We start from the raw sequence: 23,017 nt of genomic DNA, 5'->3' as shown, positions 1-23,017 counted from the left end.
AACAACTTCTCTTTTGAGAAATGCACCCCAGTGGTGTAGTCTGCATAGAACGCAGATAGGCTATATGCAATAGCCTATACCCACCTCAAAATTTCAGGGATTTCAGTATACCCACTTAAAATTGATTTAGGCCTATCCATTATTTAGAATGGCACAAATATATACAGTAAGCCTATACCCACCTCAAAAAATTCAAATATACAGTATACCCAGTTACTGTTGTTACCCAGCACAAAAAAGTAGACTACACCACTGGTCCAATTCCCTCTTGTAGGCTACTGATGTGCCATCTACTGGTAAGAATGCAGATGGCAGTTGTTATGTCTGCAAGCTTACTACTGTCCACATGTCTACTGTCCTTACATGTGTAAGCATTGCAGCAGCACACTAAAAGTAGGGGGGTACATAGGACAGAGAAGTTGGGAAACACTGGCGTAGGCTATGAGGTGTGTGGGGCATACTTTTCGTGAGCCAGCATAGGCATAGGCAGTGGTGTAGTCTACTTTTTTATGGTGGGTATACTGTATATTTGAGCATCTTTTGAAGTGGGTATGCCGTATATATTTGTGCTATTCAAAACAATGGATCAATCAATTTTAAGTGGGTATACAGAAATCCCAGAAATTTAGAAGTGGGTATACTCCGTATACCCGCGTTCTAGACTATACCACTGGGCATAGGAAAGAAATCAAAACCTCCATTTACTTTCCACTGAGTGGCGCGTGTTCCTTATTGCGCGCGTCTGATAAGAAATAGGCGTGTCTGTGTGTCCAACTTGCTCTTATAAAGTTGATCATTCACTTTCCCTCTAGCTGTGACTGTGAAGGCTTCAGATGTAGGGCATCAAGGAAGGGCAGCAGTACGTTTGTTAATATAGACCGACAAATATGTCCATTATGGTGCATGCCTTGATCAGCCTACAGGAAAAGTTTAAGCCATTCTAAAATATCGAACGGATTGGTTTATCGGATAATTTCGAGGTTTAATCACTTCTTCACGGAATGAAGACGCTCACGGGAATATGGTTATGGATTATACTCCTCATGGCGTACTGTTATCGTAAGTAATTGATCTTACACGGGTCAACAATGTGAAAGTTCACGCATACCTGATTCATTACCATTAGAGCTTGATTTAGCATGTTTGCCCTACAGATTGGCTACTCCATGGCCGTCTGTCCTAAAATATGCGCATTTAAGAACAATTAGAGATTATGGTGTAACAATGTAGCCTAATAGCCTATCAATAGTCAAATTACCCAACCTAATTCGACAAAAAATACACGTTATTGTTAAAGATCCTCCCTGAGAAGGAAGCTGCTTTTACTTTGTTGCAAGTTCAGTGAAGTTTTGTGTGTGGTGAATGCACAGTAAAAAAATAAAGGTTACCATAACTTCAAGGTAATTTCAGAGGTGCAATTATTTTGCATTATCAGTACACTGCTTAGTTCATGTTACTTCAAAAGATTGGACAATACAGATTGAGGAACTGCTGATCAGTTGTTAATTCAGTGATATTCTGTGTGTGGAAAATTTACAGTCAAATGTGCAGGCTACCTTTATTTTAAGGTAAGGCCTTATTAACTTTCGAGATGATTAATTGTTTATATTATATTTATATATATATATTATATATAATTGTATTATTCACGGCTTAGTACATAATTTCAAAAGATTTGAACTATATAGATTGAGGAATTAACAGGGAACAACCATGTTAAAATATTATTAGGACTCATTGCTGATTGTGACTTTCTGCCTGTCTCTCTCTTAAAGGAGAATGTTCAAGCACCAGCATTCCACCGACTAATATCACAGCTTCTGAGTATGAAGATGTCCTATTACGTTGCGACTGTGAAGATAAAGAGAAAGTGGTCTGGCAGACTTCGACGAAGTCAACAAACACTCATGATGAATACGTTTATTACAATAAGTCGGATCCACACAGCCAGCAAGCTTCACATTTCTTCGACAACAGAGTTAACTTTTTCCTTGGCGAGGAAAGAGGGAACTGCTCCTTGCAACTATTAAATGTTACTGCCGCAGACGAGGGTGTCTATGATTGCTATGGATTGCCACGTCCTTTCATCATTAGGAAGGTCATCCTCACAGTCACAGTGGTCCCAGTGGTTGTAAACAGTGAGTAAGAAGGCGAATTCTTTCTGTGTTACACATTGCTAAGCTATGTTTATTATCCAGTTATTGCATGTCCATTGATCTGTGCATCTGTTTGCACAATTGTGGTTGTGTCACTTGATCACTCACTTATCCAGATGAATCACATTATGCATTACTTATCAAACTTTTGTAAACAGAGCTTTGACCACATTTTGTCCTCCAGACCCACAGGTTGACCCAAGTTCACCTCCAACGACAAGTTCAGGTAAGTGTCACAGCAATAGACTGTTGAAAAACAGGATCAACATGTTTTCCCCCCTCAAATATCTGATAGATAAAAAAGAACACACAATCTATTTAATGAAGTAATGTGATAGCTTCAGTCTTATAATCTGGCATGGTTATTGAGGTCCACACAGTAAGAGAAGAGAGAAGAAAGGTTCTCTGACTAAGCTGATTGAGTTTCTCTGACTATGGCAGTTGAGTCAAAGCCTGACTCTAAGCCTGTATTGTGCACCTGGTGGTAATTTAGAGCCCTGGTTATATGCACCTGCTGTGGCAAGGCTCGGCACTGACTTCTGTATGTTTGTACCAAGGGAAAGCATCTACGTACGTCACGTACTATAGTTTCCATGCTGTTTCCATGCTGGAGATGAACGGCAGGGTTTAGTCACACGTTTGTCAACAGCCGCACATTCTTGAGGGAGTGAGACGTGGTGGTGGTGTTGCAATCGGCAACTTTCAAGTTTCACTTTTGGCTGTGTGAGCATATTTTGTTTGGCCATGGCTCTTCGTGTGTGCGAAGACAGGTTTGATGAGCTTTGCAATGACAAAAGGGGGAGAGATGCTGAGCGCTCTTCTTTGTTGAATAAGTAAACTCCAATACGGCGGTGCTCTTGAAGTCAAAAGACAAAGTCCAATCATCGAAACTTGGTGGCCTTTGGGCCTACTTCAGGCAAGTCTTGCGTAGAGACAAGGAGTGGTAGGTATATTTAATTGAAACCCTTTATTTAACCTGGGTTTAAATATACCTACTACTCCTTGTCTCTATGCTAGAGTTGCCCAAAGTAGGCCCTACGGCCACCAATTTTTGAAGAATGTTGAATGGTGTTGAGTCAGTTAGAGTATATAGTTGATTATCGTTCTAATAATCGTAAGGTCCCAGTGACTGTAAGGTCAAGTCACACAACACTTATCCCTGACTGTTGGAAAGAGGCTGAAGCAAAGTAGTTTGTCAGCTCCAGGATTGGTTGGTTGTACAATGTCTGGAATGCTCAGGCAAGCAGCCAAATGGTGGATCAAATGTTGTAGATAAGAGTGTAAGTGGTGGCAATACAAATAAATGTACTTTTTATTTTAAAGTATGGCTACAGAAAGAAAAACATTGTGATAACTGTAACTGCTCCAGACAGTCTCACCAAAACCCAACAGGTGGCCCATGTCAGCCTTGTAAACAGTTAGCTTTTGCAATAACAGATGTTTGTAATTTGTTTAGTATATGGCCGAGCAAAGATCATGTTTCCGGTCGCAGATATGTGAGCCTGAGGTATTTTACTGATTTTATTTTATTGATATTCAGCTTTCCCCAAAGATTATTTCTATTAATCCTTGTGGTCTACTACAGTATGTTCTTGATGGGGCACTATGACCAGGCTTGGAGCTATAGAAGAGGCGAGCAAGGCATTTGCCCTGGGCCCAGATTGCCCTGTGCCCTATAATGACCTTAGTAGGCCGAATGTGGGGCCCTATCAGTGTTTTTGCCCTGGGGGCCATGTGTGAAATTGTTCCACCCCTATGACAATAACTTAATGAGTCTCTCAATCTAAACACACATCAGTGCCACTGCCTCTGATATCCCACTGAGCAGGACTGAATATATTTCAGTGCTTATGACATCTCTCTGGGCAGGATCTAAGTACTAACTTGTGTGGATAAGGAACAAATGATGACTCATACAGTGGTAGTTGATAGGATGCCAAGTTGGACGCTGGGCCTGGCAATTAGTTGTTTGCAAATTGTGATTGCTATACAAAACCCAGATGAATGGAGGTGATAAGTAATGAGGCATAACTTTATCCCCGCAACACGGAGCGTCTGGGATGTAATGGCTTTGCCGCCAACGCCACATACGGTCTTTCATGTTAACGCCATAACTTTTAAACGGATGGATGGATTTGTCCCAGATTCGGTGTGTTAATTCTGTAGGGCCAGTTGATTTTTTAATATATAAGTTTATTAGTAGGTGGACAGGAGTGGTGGGAATAATGGGAGGACTGGAAGCATTGCGTTTCGGGGATATACCTTTAGCAGTAGGAGACGACTGCATAGGCCTAGTTACATGACAAGGTCAACCTTTTCACTGTGGCGCTGGCCTCCGTTGACTTGTACGATGTCTGCAAAGACTTGCTGCCATTTTGTTGTCAGGGATACATTCCTGGCTGAAAGCATTGCATGTTGGTTTGAAATGGTGTGAAAACATGTCCCAAAGTTGTGCCAATGTCACCACAAACCCAAAAACTTGCCAGCGCAAGATGTTTCCATAGAAACAGTATTTCAATCCCAGAGTGACATGTCTCCCAGAGCGAAACAGAAAATCAATATTGTTTTTGCGATTTTATTTCATTTTTCTGCAGAAAGTGCAAGTTGAACTTGAGGTCTTAAATAAGCTACTCAGTGCTTCAGAAAATAGTATTGTTTTGTCTAAATCATACATTTTGTAACTTAATGTCTCTTTATTGAACTCTAGCCTCTTACTGCAGATGGTATTTGCTGAAAATACTTAACTACATCATAAGAACATTGCTATGACAGTACAGAGAGCCTTAAGTAACATATTAAGACATAGCCATTACATTTTTGGTGACAGTAAGGTTACAACATAGGCTCTGCTCCAAGGGGTTAAGAGGTGAACACATCCAAAGGGCCACAAGTTGTATCACTGTGAGTCTATGATAAGCTCAATATGTCTCTGGGAATACTTTTTTTTGGGTCTTTCTCGACTTATATTGATAGGGCAGTGAGAGAGGTGAACAGGAAGTGAATTGGAAAAGAGACAGGGAGAGGTCTGCAAAGGACCCGGGCCGGGAATCGAACCCGGGTTAGCCGCATGGCAGGCGAGCAGGGTTGGGGAGTAACGGATTACATGTAACGGCGTTACGGTAAAAGGATACAAAATAAAAGTAACTGTAATCCGTTACAGTACAAGAAAAAAACGATGTAATCAGATTACAGTTACATTCAATGAGAATGGGGATTACTTAACAGGATTACAATTTGTGCGAGGTTGAGTCTTTGGCCCTTTTTATTTAATTAATTATTAACACACATGCTTAGCTGACAACCATTTAAACCCGGAGTAGACTGTTCATACATTACACTCGCATAGGCTACATTGCATCCAAACGCGCATACATTTTCAATCAAACCACACGAAATCCAAGTTTTGTCAACATCTGTTGTTTCTTTATTTTGTTTTGCCTAATTCCATTGTTTATCCTTATGAGTTAAAACGAGTGGGTTTTCAGTGTTTTAAGAGCACTTAGCAATGTTTCTTGAGCATTTGAAAGTTTCATGTCTTACCGGTCTCGCAGCACTTCCGTGTTTGGCAAAGTGTTGCGTGCTGGCGAGAGTGACGTTTTTATCATTGGGCACGTTCGCGTGTATGCGTCCTCTCTCCATCACATTGACGGTTAATCTCTACAAACGTCATAATTATTGCCGTTTGCATGTTGACATGTATTTGTACTTGTTTGTTATTTTTAGATGCGTCCCAGCATCTCTATAAGAGGGTATGTCTGTCCGTCCGTCTGAAATGCATTCTTCAAATTGTTCCCTCCTGTGTCCACAAGGTGGCAGTGTTGACTATTTGGCCACGGAGCACGCAGCTGATTGCATTGCGAGACAAGTGCAGCGCCAGGAGAGAGGAGTGCACTGCAAGTGCTCGTACATTGACATACCCTCTTATAGAGATGCTGGGACGCATCTAAAAAGAAAAACATCATCTCCTGCGTTACTGCCGTATCTGTGTGCCTATCCGTAAGACCCTTGACACTCTATCAACATTTGGTAACATGGGTCAATGCTCATTTAAACCTTAAGTAATCCAAAAGTAATCCAAAAGTAATCAGTTACGTTACTTTGTAAAAGTAATCCAAAAAGTTACAGTACAATTACATTTTAATCAAGGTAACTTGTAACTGTAACGGATTACATTTATAAAGTAACTTACCCAACACTGCAGGCGAGTGCTGTACCGTTTGGCCACGGCAGGGCCTCTGTGGCCTATTTTCATGTGATGGCCGGGGCTCATATGCTTATTATAAGCGGCTATGAGAACCATGAAAGATGAAAGGCGCTATATAAAACAGGTATTATTATATTGTTATATTGTAATGTCATAAATATGTGTGTGAGGCAGAGAGAGGCCAAGCACTTTCCTCCTCTGAAGATGACTAGTGTGTGCTTGTTTGAGAGAGAGAGAGAGAGAGAGAGAGAGGGAGAGAGCGGGAGAGAAAATGATAGACAGAGAGACAGAAAGGTGACATTCTGGAACATCGAAACACATCCAAGTCATTGGAGCAGAAAGCATGTTTTCAGTTTTGTGGTTTAAGATTTGTTCATGGCCCGTGTGTCAGCTATGTAATGGTCTTTGAAGACAGATTCTCACTCTGTCAGTGTCAAAGGAGGAATGGGGATGATAACCGCTTTGCAAAATATGTATTTAAAAACATATGCGGTAGTTTTCTTTGGCCTATCGCCCAGACAGTTGTTGCTGGAGCTCTCGGCGGTTTTTGTTGTGGTTGTAGTGGAAGTGGTATGAGGGGATACTAAGAAGCTGGTTCAGGAATGAGAGCGCCAGGCTGTTCTATTAGGTGATTTACAGCTTAATTTAACCTGGTTTACTCCTGATTGAGCGTTGCGCTATCGGACCGTCCCTTTAGCTCAGTGGTCTACTGTGCCTCCCATTGCCGAACCGATGCGCAGATGAGGTGGCGAGTTTGTGGCCCCGAGGGGGACGAACTGTGTGGGAACACCTCTGTTACACAAGCTTCTTAGTATAGGCCCCTGCATTCTGTGGCAATGTGTTTGTGTTGGATAGGTCATGGGCCATGGTGGTACAAGCAAATTATGACAAAAGAAAAAGTATACAGTATATAATATTGTATATACTGTATGTGCCTGTGCTCTCCAGGCAACGTATTGTGTAGAACTGCTTTAATATGCCCTTCCATGTAGTGGTGATATTATTCATATCCATCAGAGATTTTTTCTCTTTTTAGTCAATTGAAATGATGATGTCTGTCCTCAGGACAGCAGGTTTTACAGGGTGTATAACAAGGAAAATTGAAATTACACTTAAATCTTTCAAACAACTATGCATTTGTGCAACGGACCCCTTGGTCAATACCTGGATCTATTTTGTTCATGAAAATGTAATTTATTTTCAACAGAATTAGCACTTTTCACGGTTTACTAACGTTACATGCCAACGGCACCATTGTAACAGAGGTGCTCCCGCGCAGTTCATCCCCCTCAGGGGCCGCGAAAACTTTTTTAGCCAAAGTTAGAAGAATCAGAGATATGCGTTGTGGGTCTTACGACACCAGTAAGTGGACAGGGAGAGGCAGGAAGAGGAAAAAGGCTTTGGACACCCTAATGTCCTAATCCTAAATGAAAACAAGAGACAGTATTTACGCTGTGACCTGTAAAAGCAGTCGTAATACTGACATGCTCTCACGGTAGACTCTATCAAGGACTTGATGGGACACTAGAGCCCATTTGTTTTGTTTTCGTCTGCGTGGTTGTTGTGTCGCATCTCCACCCCCCCCCCCTTTTTCTCCCCTGTTTTGTGTGACTCATAATTTTATAATAATAATAATAATAATGTCATTAAATGTTTTGTGTGGCTCAGTTCTGCTCAGGGCCGGAGCTATAGGGGGGGCAAGTGGGGCATTTGCCCCTGGGCCCAGGGCCCTTCTGCATTGGTGTTGGGGGCCCTATTGTGACAATGGCAGGCCATATGGGGGGCCCTATCTGTGTTTTGCCCTGGGGCCCTGTGTGCAATTATTCCGCCACTGGTTCTGCTCCATAGCAAACAGAAATGTGCCAGTGTTCTGTGTACTGTGGAGACCTTTAGGAGGATAGACTATTTACCTTTGATTGTTTATTGCTAATCATAAAATAGATCAAGTTCAACATTTGCCAGTTCAAACTGGGCTATTACGTATTTACACGTTGGAATAAAAATCACCTGCAGCTTCAGTGTTTGTTTAGATAGATCTATTGACGTAGGCGTTGATAGCCTACGTGGGATGGAGGCCCATAGACTCTAGACAAGCACTACTATAATGCCTTATGTAAAGATATAATAACATTGGCAGGTACTGTGGGTACTGATTGTGGGTGTAGATGCATTGGTTAAATCTACTCTCAAATACATCAAGACCACACAACAGATCTGATTCTGTTTAAAATAGAATTCCTGCCAACCTGAACATGCAGTTGTATTGCTCACGCTACCCTTGACGTCTTAGTAACCGACGATGGAGCAGTTTTTTGTTCAGACGTTCCTAAGCCTTTCTAGCCATTATTTTAGGCTACATTTAAAAAAACTAAACTCCAAATATCTTTCCAAAAGTTATGCAACATCAGAAGACACCATAAAACACAACAGTAACTTTTGGGATGCTCTCTGAGGTATGATGATGGGTTTTTTTTTTTTAATTATTATTTCTTTTTCTTTTTTGGGGGGGCGGGGGTCAACTTTATTTAGATAGGACAGTGAAGAGTGGGACAGGAAATGAGCTGGAAAGAGAGGCGAGGGAGGATCAGGAAATGACCCAGGTCGGGAATCGAACCCTGGCCACCCGCGTAGCTGTTCAGGGCCCATCCGACTAAACCACGGCTGGGCCATAAGATGTTTTTTTTTAATGTAAACAAACCAACACATGCCCCCATTAGAATGGCTACCATGTCGGAAAGGGCTGAACAAAAAAATGTTGGGTACTGACTGGTCAGGGTAATGTGAGCAATCTTAAACAATTTAAACCTTAAATAATGTATTTATTTTTATATATCCACTATATATATATTTTTATATACCCACTATGTTTTGTTTTTGTTTCATTCTCAGACCAAACCATCAGCATTGCCGTCGGTTTATCTGTCATCCTGGCACTTATAGCGGTCTTCTCCATGCTTCTGGTTTTTCGGTGTCATCGGCAGGTGAGTCTTCTTCTATTGTCACTGTTTAATGACATGACAAGAATCACAAGCATCCACTATAGATATCACCAGGGCTCTAAATGTACACCCGCAAACTGGACGAATTCTGGTGAAAACACAATTTGGCTGGTAGAATAGATAGCCAACTTACTAGCTACTTTTACTTGTGGGGAGTGTAGCCTATGTTTGGCTAGTAAGATTAACATCTAGGCCTACTCACCATATGGGCTGGTGATGAAAAAAGATCATTTAGGGGCCTGGATATCACCCCACTCAATCTACATTTGAAGATTGTTAAACTTAGATTTTTTTCGCACACCTCAGCTGGCAGGTGCGTCGGAGATGGCCCTTGGGTCCAGTGTTGCCAGATGTGTCTGACCAAATACCGCCCAAAAGGTTCTCAAAAACCGCCAAAATGCGCTAAATTCCGCCCAAATTCAACAAATTACATTGACTTCTATGGGCCCAAAACGGCTTAAAAAACCGCCGAATGGCCAATTTTTCCCGTTTTTGCCCGCCGACGCTCATTTCAAGTAGCCCAATTGGGCGGGCACCCGCCCAATCTGGCAACACTGCTTGGGTCGCTCAGCAGACTATTTGAAAAACCTTCTGCAGGTTTCAGGTTTCAGGTTTATTTATTTAAGAAAGGGACAGCATATATTGCCAGCATTTAAACAAAAATGCTACATATACAAGATTGTAGCCAAGAGGCTAATTTCCGTCTTTTGTCCCTTGACAAGTTTGATGTTCCCTAAAAAAACAAAGTTAAAACAAAACTAAAAATACACAGTTATTGCACACAGTTGTAAAAAAAGAGTCAAAAATACACACACATTTAAAATATATAACTGACCATTTCGCTGTTTTTCTTTAATGAATGACGTTTCGGTCCTAGACCTTAATCAGATTGTGAAATGTTACCAAGAGTGTCACATATTTGTCACTACATAGGCTACAGTAATATTGGATTATACTTAAAACAGTCCCTGTGATTGATTAGGCTACCCAACAGATCAGTTAGTCCATGATGACAACTGACATAAAGAGCACCACAGTAACTTCCTGCATCGCTTTTGCAAACAAATGAATAGATGAAAATGTGCATAGCCTATGTAACGGAGGCCAACTAGCAGAGAGTGGCGTGGACATTTAAACCTCCCTCCCGAAGCCTCATACTATCATGGGGATGCACTGCGCTGCAATATGTCGGGTTACGCGTTATTTATATCTGCAAGTCTGTAAAGATTATGTGGCTACAGAGGCTTGTTACCTGCACTACAAAAATGCCACCATTTCTTATGCCACCATTACTTCTGCTATTGCTATCATTTTTATTTTTGGACACGTTTTTTAATTAAGTGCATTAAAAAAAATCATAGAAAACGAACCTCAAATTTAAATAACTATACATTGTCTGTATACAAAGCAAACTGCAGTAGCCTAGGCCTACTTTTTTCTCACCACCCATTTTTCAGGGGTTCAAATGAGCCCTTCCTGCTACACTGGTGTTTTTCAGCAGCACGTCTGGCTGTGTTGTTGTGTGGAGATTCTTTTCTTTCCTGGAGGTGTAGATGAGCCTGCTAAACCAGTCTAGTACTTCATGCTGCATTTGATACAGAGGGTCTGGCTGGCTGTGTTGGACAGGGTCCAGCTGCTGTGACGGAGGTGTTCCTGCATAGTTCGTCCCCCTCGGGGCGCGAACCTGCCACCTGAGAGTTGTATATACCTGTCTGAGTCAGCGATTCTGATCAATTCTTTATTTTTCAGAGACAGCGCCGACAACGAGAACCCGCGTCAACGGAGGAGGAGATGCAACTCCGATGAGCCTTAGCAATAATACAAGGAGACAAACAATGCAGTACTATATGGAAGAGAAAGTGGGCATTTTGGATTTTACTGTAAATGCATTCTGTATGATTTTTTTCGTCTACACATTACATACATGTTGCAAGCGTCCCCAGAGAACTGATTGCAAATATAAACTGATTAGCGTGACGGGTGGCAACCCATGCCTTCCTACGTGTGCAATGAGCCGAACTTGTTTGAGAAAAGCATACAGCCTTTCTGTAACAGCACCTTTTTTATTAGTTAAGGATTGTGTATGTAAATACTGTGTAAATAATTGAATATTGGCTGGTTGTTTAGCACTGTACGCTTTAAAAAGCTTCTCTCTTAACCTTCTCAATGTACTTTCGTGCATACAAAAGCGGAGTGCATCGATGTGTCTTAGTGGAAACCATGCATTTTTTTATGCTGTCCAATGCAAGTAGCTGAAGAAGGGAGGGTATTTGAGGTTGAGATTGTTAATGTGTTCAAGACCAAAAATGTGAATTGTGAGTCATATGATTGTTTTACAGTGAGATTGTGTGTTTTATTTATCGTGCAACAAAATACTTTTTTTATTGCTTCTTAGTTCTAAGATAAACAAGTATAGTGCAAAATAAAAGTAAATATTGCTGTGGCATCACTGAAGTTGCTTCTGTTTTCTGCTAGCCGCAATTGTTTTGTAATGAACCACTGTAGTTGTGCATTAGGTCAATTGTAATGAACGAAAAATAACTAAAAGTTATAACTGCTTATGCATCAGCAGTTTTCTTACTATGCTGGCTGACAGTGTTTTGACACAGCAATGGAGTTGCCAGCTTTGATTGACAACAGAGATTTTCATGACCTTGCATATTCATGACATTTCCTGACATACAGTAGCTGTAGCCTCCGAGTTCAACAGAAGGAAGTTTGCATCTGAATGGGACTGTCAAGGTCTACTCTAAGTTAACTGAAGGCTCACTGAGAGTAAACCTGCAGATTCCTAAGCATATCATACTATTCCCAAGTGTGTGGCACCGAGGGGTACGGACTGCGTGGGACCACCACCACCACACTGACGTGTATAGACAGAGGCGAATGTTGTAGGCCAGGGGTTCCCAAACTTAACCATGCCAAGGCCCCCCATACACCGGTAGACCCCAGCCAAGCCACCCTTTACACACTACTTTCCATGTGCATCCCTTTCACAACCATAGTCTGGGCCTGTGAGTCACTGCCTCACTAGGATATATGAAGTGAACTAATGGAAATATTGTTTAGCTCATTTTGTTCATTAGTTGTACATTTCTTAAATAATGTATTTTATTATTCCCTATCAACTTTCCACGGCCCCCCCTAGCATCCCCTCGCGGCCCCCCAGGGGTCCCCGGCCCCCACTTTGAAAACCACTGTTGTAGGCTGCGTCCAATTGAGTCTTTCAAGAGGCTCTCAGATGGATTTTGAGTTCTCGGGAGGAGTAATATTTACTGTGACCGACAACTACCACCTAATATCGTAGACTAGGCTTCTCTTATCAAGGCACGGCCTCTTGAGCTTGTTCATGGGTTGTGAAGTCTTTTTCGTCACTGCAGACTTTCAACAGTCTGGATTAAATTCCAGAGGTTGTAAATAGTTTTATTTGTTTGATCTGTTTTAGGAGGAAGATGTTAACTCCCTTAACCATTGTATTATATTGTATCAAATCATAAACTAATATTTAAATGATAAATATACCCCTATCTGCATTATAAACAGATTATATGAAGGAGACAGCATGATCATAGGTCAGCACTATCTGCAGCAAAACTTCTTTATCTTTCCAAATTGTTCTTGGCCATGATTTTATTAAGCTCTTGTCTGACTTGGGTTGAGCAAGCTATGACCGCCAAGGTAAAACTGAGTTGTTGCGCAATAATTCCTTTGCGATAGCCTAATTAATTGTCCCCCAGCACTGTTGGGTTTCAGCAGCTCCTGAATGTGTGCTCTGAGTATGGGGTTGAGTTTGATGGTGATGATGAGTTTGACAAAGCGGATTCCAAAAAAGTTGGGACACTTTGTATTTTGTGAATAAAATCAAAATGCTGGCATTTTCAAAACATCCAATATATGAATAAGGTAGAGCATTATGTGCCGACAACATATCAGTTGTTTAAGTCAAGCAGAATTATTGTTTTGGGGTAATTATGTGATCATTTAAAATGTCACCCTTGCAACAAATCGCCAAAAAGTTGGGACAAATTCAAGTTATTCACAAAATACAAAGTGTCCCAACTTTTTTTGGAATCTGCTTGTAGTACAATGCAAAAAAGAGTGTTGTCTTGATATGTAGAGTAGGGTGACCAGACGTCCCGGTTTGACCGGGACAGTCCCGGTTTGGAGTTGTGTGTCCCAGGTCCCGAGCAAACCCTCTCGGGACACAAATATGTCCCGGTTTTGGCCACCCACTACATTGCGCCATGTCTATCAGGGTAAATAAATGGAAAAGATTACATGTTTACCTGCCACAATTAATGGCAGCCAGCGCTTGTATAGAAAGTCTGAAGGAGTCAGTTGCGATTTGTCATTCCTCCCTCTAAAATTGATTAGAATGCAGGAAATGGCATCTAAAAAATACAATTTTCCTGGGGGAGGACCCCCAGACCCACCCGCCAAATATTGTTCTTCAGTCACGCACGAAGTGTCCCGGTTTCAGACTACAAAAATCTGGTCACCCTAATGTAGAGCCAAGGAGGATCATAAAATCCTCTTTCCAACGTTTTATCTGTCAGGGCAATCGATATGTGTATCAAACAGAACAAAATATCTTGAGCACATTATCACTGACAAGTGGGAAGATGATGCTGATGTAACAGAGTCCAACTAGCAGAGTGTGGCGTGGAACGTTAGTAAACCTCCCTCCAGAAGCCCCATACAGTAAAGGTAGCGTTGGGCTATCGGACTGGTCCTTTAGCTCAGCGGTCTCGTACTATGCCTCCCATTGCCGAAGCATGCGTTGACGAGGTGATGAGTTTGCGGCCCCGAGGGGTACGAATTGCGCGTGCCGTGAAAACCTCCACCATATTAACATTTATAGTGTTGGAAATTTCAGGCCTTTTTGCCCTTCCCTGCGTGTTCTTTATTCGAGGTAAAAAAGGCAAACAACTCAGTATTCAAGTATGATAAAAATCCAATGGTTTAATTCCGAAAAAGTATAAGTATAACAAGTAGCAATTTGTCAAAGTTTAGACGATGAGTAGTAGAAGCACAACAGAGCTCTGGAGTTTCCTAGTCTTGACTGAACCTGACCGATAACAGAATCCTCTCAGTCCAAGATTTGGGAACTGACCTGATTTTCCCTAAGTGTGTCTTAAATATGCCTTTTCTCTGTGTGTGTGCCTTTGTGTTTCTTTGTCATTTCGTGTGTGTGTGTGTGTGTGTGTGTGTGTGTGTGTGTGTGTGTGTGTGTGTGTGTGTGTGTGTGTGTGTGTGTGTGTGTGTGTGTGTGTGTGTGTGTGACTGTTTATGGACCCATGAGGCGCTAATGGGTAGACAAAAGATAGAGGGACAGAGAGGGGTGAGAAGTCAGAGGGGAAGTCAATGCAATCTCCCTCTCATCCGCCATGGTCATCCTGACATTGACTAGGGTGGGCTGATATTTGCCATTGTTTTCCTGCTTAAGAGAGAAACCAACAGAGAACACAGAGGAGATACACAGGCCTACTAACATCTATTGACTAGAGTAGACCCATATAAGGGTACTGACATTTCCTGGTGCCTACTCCCAGACCCTGACACATCCTTCAGGTCAGAGACAACGGGAAGTGTTACCGGTTTGTGACCGTCCCTGTAATTTAGATTAGGTTAAATTATGCTGCCAGACCCTGCTCCTAAACAAACTGCAAAAGGTATTAAAATAAGGTTACACAAACTCTTAAGAGTTTAAGAATTCCAAGACCTAAAACACCCACAAATAGTTACTCATATATTTATTAGTTAAGCCCATGATAATTATATTTCCAATTAAATGATACCCATAAGTAAGAGTACTGATTTCTATTTATAAACTAATGAACATACTATTATTTCCTAATTATTAACAACTAAACTGCTTTGACAAAAAGGAAATAGGATAAAAAAGGATATTTAAAAAGGATATCTCTCTCAATAGACAGAGGCGAACGTTGTGTAGACTATGTCCAAGCAAACATGTTAGTAAGAACATTTTCGTTTTTGTTCTGATGATGTGAAAGTAAGCTTGTTTCATGCCCACCGTACTCTGCAGCCCCATTAAGGGTCAGCTACAAAAAAAAGAGATGTGTGTAAACTCAAAGTAGCTAGCATGTAATTGCTTGAGGATATTGCTGAATAAGCCTAGGAGTTGCAGTGTTAGTAAACTATTTTGTGACTCAGGACTAAGTACTTTACAGGCTCTCTTGAGGAACCTAATGTTCAAGTTTATGTGTCGTCTGGACAAGTCTCAAAAATGTATTATGAGAATTCTCACAAGCCCCAGATGCAGCTGTCAGATATCAATCATGTATGTGGAAGCACTGGTACGGCTGCCTCAGAAGACTGTCATGACTGATAGTATATTTGTACATGCTTATAAATTATTGCTTGTTTTTTTTTCTTCTCTTCCTCTTTTACAGTCTATTTTTATGTATATGTGTGTCCTATTAGGCCTAAAGCCTGTAATAAAGCGTATACTACCAAAACTCAAAGTGCAGACCTCCGCCAAGGAAGCTGATAGAACATTTGACTAGGTTACACCCTGATTTTTCCCCTTTCTTTCTGTCTTGTTTTTGTGGAGTTAGAAACTGGTATGACGGGGGCGTTGTGGCGCAGCACGCTAAGCCCCCAACCTTTGGGCTTGCAGGCCCACGGGGACCCCGGTTCAAGTCTGGACTGGGTCATTTCTGGATCCTCCCTCGTCTCTCTGTCCCACTCGCTTCCTGTCTCCATCTCACACTGTCCTGTCAAATAAAGGCATAAAAACCCCTAAAAAAGAAAAAAAAGAAACTGAAATGTCAAAATTAGCCCCATCCAACAATGGTGTAGAATAGTGATCAGGATCACCACCAACATTTTCAACAACTCCACAACATTTCATCAAAATCCGTTCATCTTTTTGAGTTATCCTGCTGACAAACAGACAGACAAACTAACGCAGCGCAACACATTTCATTATGTTGTTGGACTGCCTTTAGCTTTGATTATGGGAAGCATCTGCTATGGCATCGTTTCAATAAACTTGTGCAATGTCACAAGATTTAAATCCATCCAGTGTTGCAGTAATTTTCGAGGAGAATGAGTCATTGTCTTCTTTCTAATATCCTCACATCCTCCCTTGCTTGCTTGTGACCTTGTGATGACGTTACTGAAGTGCATTTTAATATCTCGCAAAAACGCAATTGTAACGTCATTTTCTCATTTTCAATCAGCATGGTGAATGAAGAATAGTTCCCCAAAAGTTGTTGTGGCTAGACTGACAGAGAGGAAACTTTAGTCCACAAAGGTGGGGCGTCAGCGAAACACGAGGCCAAAAGCACAGGTCGAGGATGGTAGTCCACATATTGGAAACAAGCCAAAATCTCACATGGATGGGCTACCAGAGTCCAGACCTCAACCCACTGGGAATCTTAGGAATGTGAAGAAGGTTTTGCGCGATTACCTAACCTGGTTCTCACTCACAAAGTTTAACGAAGATGCACGAAGCACGAAGGGTCTGCGTGAGAGCCAGGCTACAGATCACCACCATCACAGCAAGAGCCTGGGAGAAAAAATCCATACAACACTGCATGGAAATATTGTGTCAGGCGGTCAAACCAAATATTAGTGTACTGGATGACCTTTTTTGATGATGACTTAGCATCTTGGCATGGCTTATTATTTGTCACCATGTCATCTAGTAAAAGCAACTATTGTCCTGGTGCTGCAGTGTCAAAGGTGTAGACATACAGTCAATCCGGAAAGTATTCACAGCGCTGCACTTTTTTCACATTTTATTAGCTTACAGCCTTATTCCAAATGCTACAAATTAGTCTGTTGTCAAAAAATTACACAAATTATTCCATTATGACCATGTGAAAAACAAGTTGTCTTGACAGTTTTGAAAATGTATAAAAATAAAAAACAAAGAAATCACATTTACAAAATTATTCGCAGCCTTTGCTTAATACTTTGTAGAACCACCTTTGGCAGCAACTACAGTCCTTTTTCATTTCGAAATGAAAAGGGATTAAAAGGGAAGTCATCGGTGTGTGTTTCAACCTTTCAGTACATTGAAATTGTACATTTCGAGTCTGCACCTGGCTAAAATAGATGGGTGTGAGTTTCGAATGAAATCCTATGGAGAGTATCATGATCTGCTTCTGTAGTCACAGTGCATGTTGACATGCATGCTTCTTTAGGTGTAATTCAGATTCGCAATGTTGACGGCATTCATACATCCCCAAACGATGTCAGTCCCACTACCATGCTTGACTAGCCAGATGATGCACTTTTTTGGTAAAATTCACTTGTTTACCACTACACATGCTTAACACCATCTAAAGCCAATTTGCTTATCTTGGTCTCATCAGACCACACGACATGGTTCCAGTGTTCCATATCCTTGGTCTGTTAATCTCTCTTGAGACCAAGATAAACAAATTTTCTTTAGATGGCGTCAAGCACGTGTGGTGGTAAACAAGTGAGTTGTACACAAAAAGTGCATCATCTGGCTAGTCAAGCATGGTTGTGGGATTGACATGGTTTGGCGATGTATGGATACCGTCAACATTGGAAATCTGAATTACACCTAAAGAAGCATGTATGTCAACATGCACTGTGACTACAGAAGCAGATCATGATACTATCCATAGGATTTCATTCAAAACTCACACCCATCTATTTTAGCCAGGTGCAGACTCAAAATGTACAATTTCAATGTACTGAAAGGTTGAAACACACACCTATCACCTCCCTTTTAATCCCTTTTCATTTCGAAATGAAAAAGGAATGTAGTTGCTGCCAAAGGTGGTTCTACAAAGTGTTAAGCAAAGGCTGTGAATACTTTTGTAAATGTGATTTCTTTGTTTTTTATTTTCATACATTTTCAAAACTGTCAAGACAACTAGTTTTTCACATGGTCATAATGGAATAATTTGTGTAGGATTTTGACAACAGAGATTGATTTGTAGCATTGGGAATAAGGCTGTAAGATAAATAAAATGTGAAAAAAGTGAAGCGCTGTGAATACTTTCCGGATTGACTGTAGATACATTCTGGTGTTTACAACAGAAGGAAGTGTGAAGGATAGTATAGGAGAATAGGGTTTGAACTGTTTACTTATGTGCACTGTAAATTCATGGTTAAAATGTTTTTTTATGGCAAAATGAGTTGAACTGATCATATGAGACTTAACAACTGTACACAATCTTAAACCTAACTTTGCAAGTCAAACACAACTGAGTGCTAACAAATTATTTTCTCAATAAAAAAGCTTTATTTCATTCATCTTCAAAACTGTATGAAATATTTTGTTAAGCTCCTAAATTGGCATCAAGGTAAGACAGATTGATCATTGATACTTTTGTCACGTCTACGGCGGCCTTATTTGTTAATCATTTCCCCTATGAAGTGCAGAAATGGACTTTCAGAATTAGTCCACTAAGGGAAATCAGCTGGCATGCATTAGAACAGGGATCCTCAAACTGTGGGCCCTTAAGGTACGCCAAGTGAGCCTTGAAATCATTTTCTGAAAATCAATTATTTGTATGCGTGTTGCTGTTGACTATTTATTTTAGTTGTATTGTTTGTTTTATTGGGTCAGAGGTGGTTCCTGAACATTTGAGAAAAAATTCAAATGGGCCCCAAGTTGTACAAGGTTGGGAACCCCTGCATTAGAACATGAAGTAGCTGACAAAGTCTTGGGGGATGAGGGGTGATATTATTATTGACCCAAATAAGTGCAGAAAGAGACCTCTGCTTGTGTCCAGCAAGTGTACTGATGACATCAGAACATGAAGTGATATAATTTGTCCTCCATGACCTTCTTACAGATGGCCATGACCTTGGCCAGGGTTCCTTCTAATAACCTAACTCCCGTCCTCCCTTGCATGCTTGCAGCCTCGCGATGATGTCACCGGCGACGACAGAAGTGTATTTCAATATCTCACAAAAGTGCAATTCTAATGTCATGTTCTCATTTGCAATCGGGATGGATGGTGAATGAAGAATGGTCCCCGAAAAGTTATTGTGGCTAGGCTGACAGCGGGGAAATGTTATTGTTATCTCCACGGGGGCAAGCATTTGCGTAACGAGAGTCCACAAGCACAGGTTGAGGACAGGAGTCGACACATTGGAAAGAACCCTACATGGGAGGCTAACAGGCCTCGGGGTCCAGTTGCAGCTGGGGTTGGGGTGGGTGGTAGTCACACATGACACATCATGTAGTTTTTAGATAAGTGACATCCTCCGTGTGTGTGTGTGTGTGTGTGTGTGTGTGTGTGTGTGTGTGTGTGTCACAGATCATCAGAACATGAAGTTGTTGAATAAGTGACATTGAGTCTTTGTGTGTGTGTGTGTGTGTGTGTGGCACGCATCACCACAAGAAGTTGTTGAATAAGTGATATGGAGTCTTGGCGTGTGTGTGTGTGTGTGTGTGTGTGTGTGTGTGTGTGTGTGTGTGTGCACCTGTGGCACGCATCACCATAAGATGTTGTCGAACGAATAAGTGATATGCTGTGTGTGTGTGTGTGTGTGTGTGTGTGTGTGTGTGTGTGTACTGCATGCGTGTACGTTTGTGCATCACGCCTCATCAGAATCAGAACATGAAGTTGTCGAAGCCGTCCTCCATGAACTTCTTGTAGATGGCCATGAACTTGGCCACGAAGGCCTCCAGGTGGTAGACGGCCTTGTTGCCCAGCTGCAGCCGGTGCTCGTAGTAGGCCGCCATCTGCACCACCTCGCCCTTCAGGTGCCCGTCGCAGTTGCTCAGCAGCTCCGTCACCAGGCCCTTCATGATGACGTCGGGTGGGATGCAGTGGGTCAGCAGCTCGTAGAGGCGCGCGCGCACCTCCAGCAGCCGCTGCGGGCTCTGCTGGCCCACGATGGCGTTGGCCGTCTCCCGCAGGTAGGCCTCCCAGTCCGTCTCGGGGATCTCCTGGTCGGCGGTGAAGGGATACTGCTGCACGCGGCACGCCTCGCACATCAGCAGGGCCTTGCGGAAGGGATGCGAGCAATTAGTCGATTGGCAAGAGACCCGGGTGAAATGGGTATGAAGAATGTGTGTGAAGATTTAAATCATCCTTGGATTAAACTTTAACGTAACCATTTAGAATTAATGGGTTTTTTTGGTGGGGGAAACATTGAGATTTCGGGGGGGAATCGCTAGCCTGGTGCACACCAGACAGTGTATGGGTAGCTTCGGCGCCCCCTGGTGGTGCAAAGCTACACACACACCGTCTGGTGTGAGCCAGGCTAGGGAAACGCCACTTATCAATTAATCATAAGTCGATCGATAAGGTCAATCGACTAAAAAAATAATGAATTAATCCATAATTTGCCTTCATACCTTGCGTAAGTTGCGGCCCGACTTCTCTGCGATCTGCTTGGCCAGCTCCGGAGGCAGCTGGAGACCTTCTCTCTTGCACACGCCGGCCAGGACGCCGCACACCTCGTCGACGGTGGGCAAGGGCACGCGCACTGCCAGGCACCTGCTACGGATGGGGGCGATGACCTTGGAGAAGGGATGCAAACAATGAATCAAGATTTCGGAAAGGAAAACGTCGCTAATCAATTTATTGTAAGTCGATTGATATGGTCAATCAAATAGCGATTCATGAATTAATTGATCATTTGCATCCCTACCTTGGAGGTGGAGTTGCAGCACAGGACGAGGCGGCAGGTGGACATGTACTTCTCCATGGTGCGGCGCAGGGCGTGCTGGGCGTCTTTGGTGAGCCGGTCCACCTCAGTGAGCAGCACCACCTTCATATTTCAGATGTTACAAGCAAGAATCAACAGACTTTTGGACAAAATACAAATAATACCAAGAAGGGGGAAAAGAAACCCCGCTCCGTACATCTGAGAAGAAGTGGAACGAAGCATAGGATGTTTTACTCCCACCCCTATGCATTCAATTTTTGGCATGAGGAAGCATCGTGGCAGGTTATATATTTTTTTTTAAAGAAGTGTGAGGGTGCATTCGCGGAGGTATGAGGGTGGAGCGCCCCTATTTCCCTGTTCAGAAAAAGCCCTGGCTATGCGCACCTCAACTCTGAAGCAGGTTACTCATGCATAGAGCTCTATGCCTCCATAGTCACAACAAGAAAACAAACCTTGAACTCGCGCTGCGTGCTGGACTGGATCTGCTGGGACTGGGCCATAGTCTTGATCAGCTCCTGGATGACGACGCGGTCGCTGTTGCCCGCGTCGCTAGGGTTGACCTCCAGGTGGTAGTTGCTCGCTATGGTGTTGATTTCAATCTTCTTCTTCGAGGGTGCGGTGATGGACTGGTGTTCGATGCGCAGCTTCTCCACGCCCGCGCCGTACAGCTCGCGCAGCAAACACATGATGCGCGTTTTCTTTCCCGCGCCAGACGGACCGTACACCAGGAGGTGAGGGAAGTCTCCGCATTGCACCTTAAACACAATTACGCACATTGCACATATTACTAAAAACCGTTTGGAGACATATGTGCCCAGTTCAACTACTTGTTTTATACGCAGAGCATCAAGCTACTCTAAAGTTTACAGTCAACTCAAAAAGGACTTAACAGCTTTGAGGCAACTCCAAAACAGCCATCATGCCATGAGTCAGGCATAAAACGCAGCTAGACAAGCTATACCAAAACAGGTAACGCCGTAAACTCCTGCAGCAAATGTACACAGGAAAGTCTTAATGCAAACACAAGTACAAAACACAACAACGTTGTGCAGCTTTTGATAGTCAACGCAAGGCATACCGATATGAAAGCCTTCAAGCTTGAAGGCACACAAACACCCACTGACCCAAACCGCCACAAACAAACGTACCAGATTTTTCAATTTATTTGCCTGTTCTTTGTGGTAGTCCAGTTTCGCAAGAGATGTAGGTCTGTATTTATCCACCCACAAACTCATGTTTGCGTTGTGTAATGTTTATCTCCGGTTGAATTTGTTATGTTCCTCTGCAGTGTTGCTATTTCGCCTTTGCCTTGCCTTCCCGCGAAGTCGTTCGCGTCAAACTGCGCATGCCTCTACAGGGAGCGGTAAAGGACAATTTGCGTTACTGAAATTTGACTTCTCTGCAACAGCTGGCTCCTACTGTTATTGGTGTGTGTGTGTGTGTGTGTGTGTGTGTGTGTGTGTGTGTGTGTGTGTGTGTGTGTGTGTGTGTGTGTGTGTGTGTGTGTGTGTGTGTGTGTGTGTGTGTGTGTGCGCCATCATCACGGCATCATATCTAATAGGCGAGGCCAGGTATTTTAGCATAATGCTTCACCTAAATAGGACAGAGCCAGTATTTCTCTAAGGTTATTAAAGTGACGTAGTTTAGTTGTCTTTCTGTAAAGACCAATTTGTTGTAAGTTAATGTGTGATTTTTATGACATAATGCTTAATCAGATTTACTAGTGGTAATACAGTCCCCTCCAAAAGTATTGGAACAGCAAGCCACATTCTGTTGTTTTTGTTGCCCATCAAGGGCAGAGGGGTTTGAGATGATAAGATGAGCATAAAACAAATATTTAGAATGTCAGCTTTTATTTCTTTGTATTTAAATCTAGATATGTTGAAGGATTTTGGGGACGGGGGTGAAAGGTTTAGCTGACAAAATCAATCACTTGACCTTAGAGGTGTACTGTGCAAGATTGTGGCCAGAGTAGGTAGGTTATTGCAACTATGCTGCTCATTGAAATTGAGCTGCCTGTT

The 23,017-nt window shown here is 42.3% G+C and overlaps 2 protein-coding genes across 2 annotated transcripts; one reads left to right on the top strand and one right to left on the bottom strand.

The window, feature by feature from the left end:
* The first annotated feature begins 817 nt into the window (after window positions 1-817).
* Window positions 818-11,805, top strand: si:dkey-192g7.3 (uncharacterized). The gene is made up of 5 exons (XM_063213819.1): window positions 818-1,059; window positions 1,776-2,138; window positions 2,341-2,382; window positions 9,250-9,341; window positions 11,109-11,805. Exons 1-5 carry the CDS (start codon window positions 1,002-1,004, stop codon window positions 11,163-11,165), a joined length of 612 nt encoding a protein of 203 aa, XP_063069889.1. The 5' UTR covers window positions 818-1,001; the 3' UTR covers window positions 11,166-11,805.
* A 6,395-nt stretch (window positions 11,806-18,200) lies between these two features.
* On the bottom strand, window positions 18,201-22,335 carry rfc3 (replication factor C (activator 1) 3). Its single transcript, XM_063214603.1, has 5 exons — window positions 22,145-22,335; window positions 21,449-21,751; window positions 20,979-21,098; window positions 20,683-20,847; window positions 18,201-20,328 (listed from the first exon to the last, which is right to left on the bottom strand). Exons 1-5 carry the CDS (start codon window positions 22,229-22,231, stop codon window positions 19,933-19,935), a joined length of 1,071 nt encoding a protein of 356 aa, XP_063070673.1. The 5' UTR covers window positions 22,232-22,335; the 3' UTR covers window positions 18,201-19,932.
* Between the last annotated feature and the right edge of the window lie 682 nt (window positions 22,336-23,017).

The sequence above is a fragment of the Engraulis encrasicolus genome, chromosome 13, assembly GCF_034702125.1.
Source record: "Engraulis encrasicolus isolate BLACKSEA-1 chromosome 13, IST_EnEncr_1.0, whole genome shotgun sequence".
Classification (NCBI taxonomy): Eukaryota; Metazoa; Chordata; class Actinopteri; order Clupeiformes; family Engraulidae; genus Engraulis; species Engraulis encrasicolus.
This window is presented reverse-complemented; position numbering and strand designations above follow the sequence as displayed.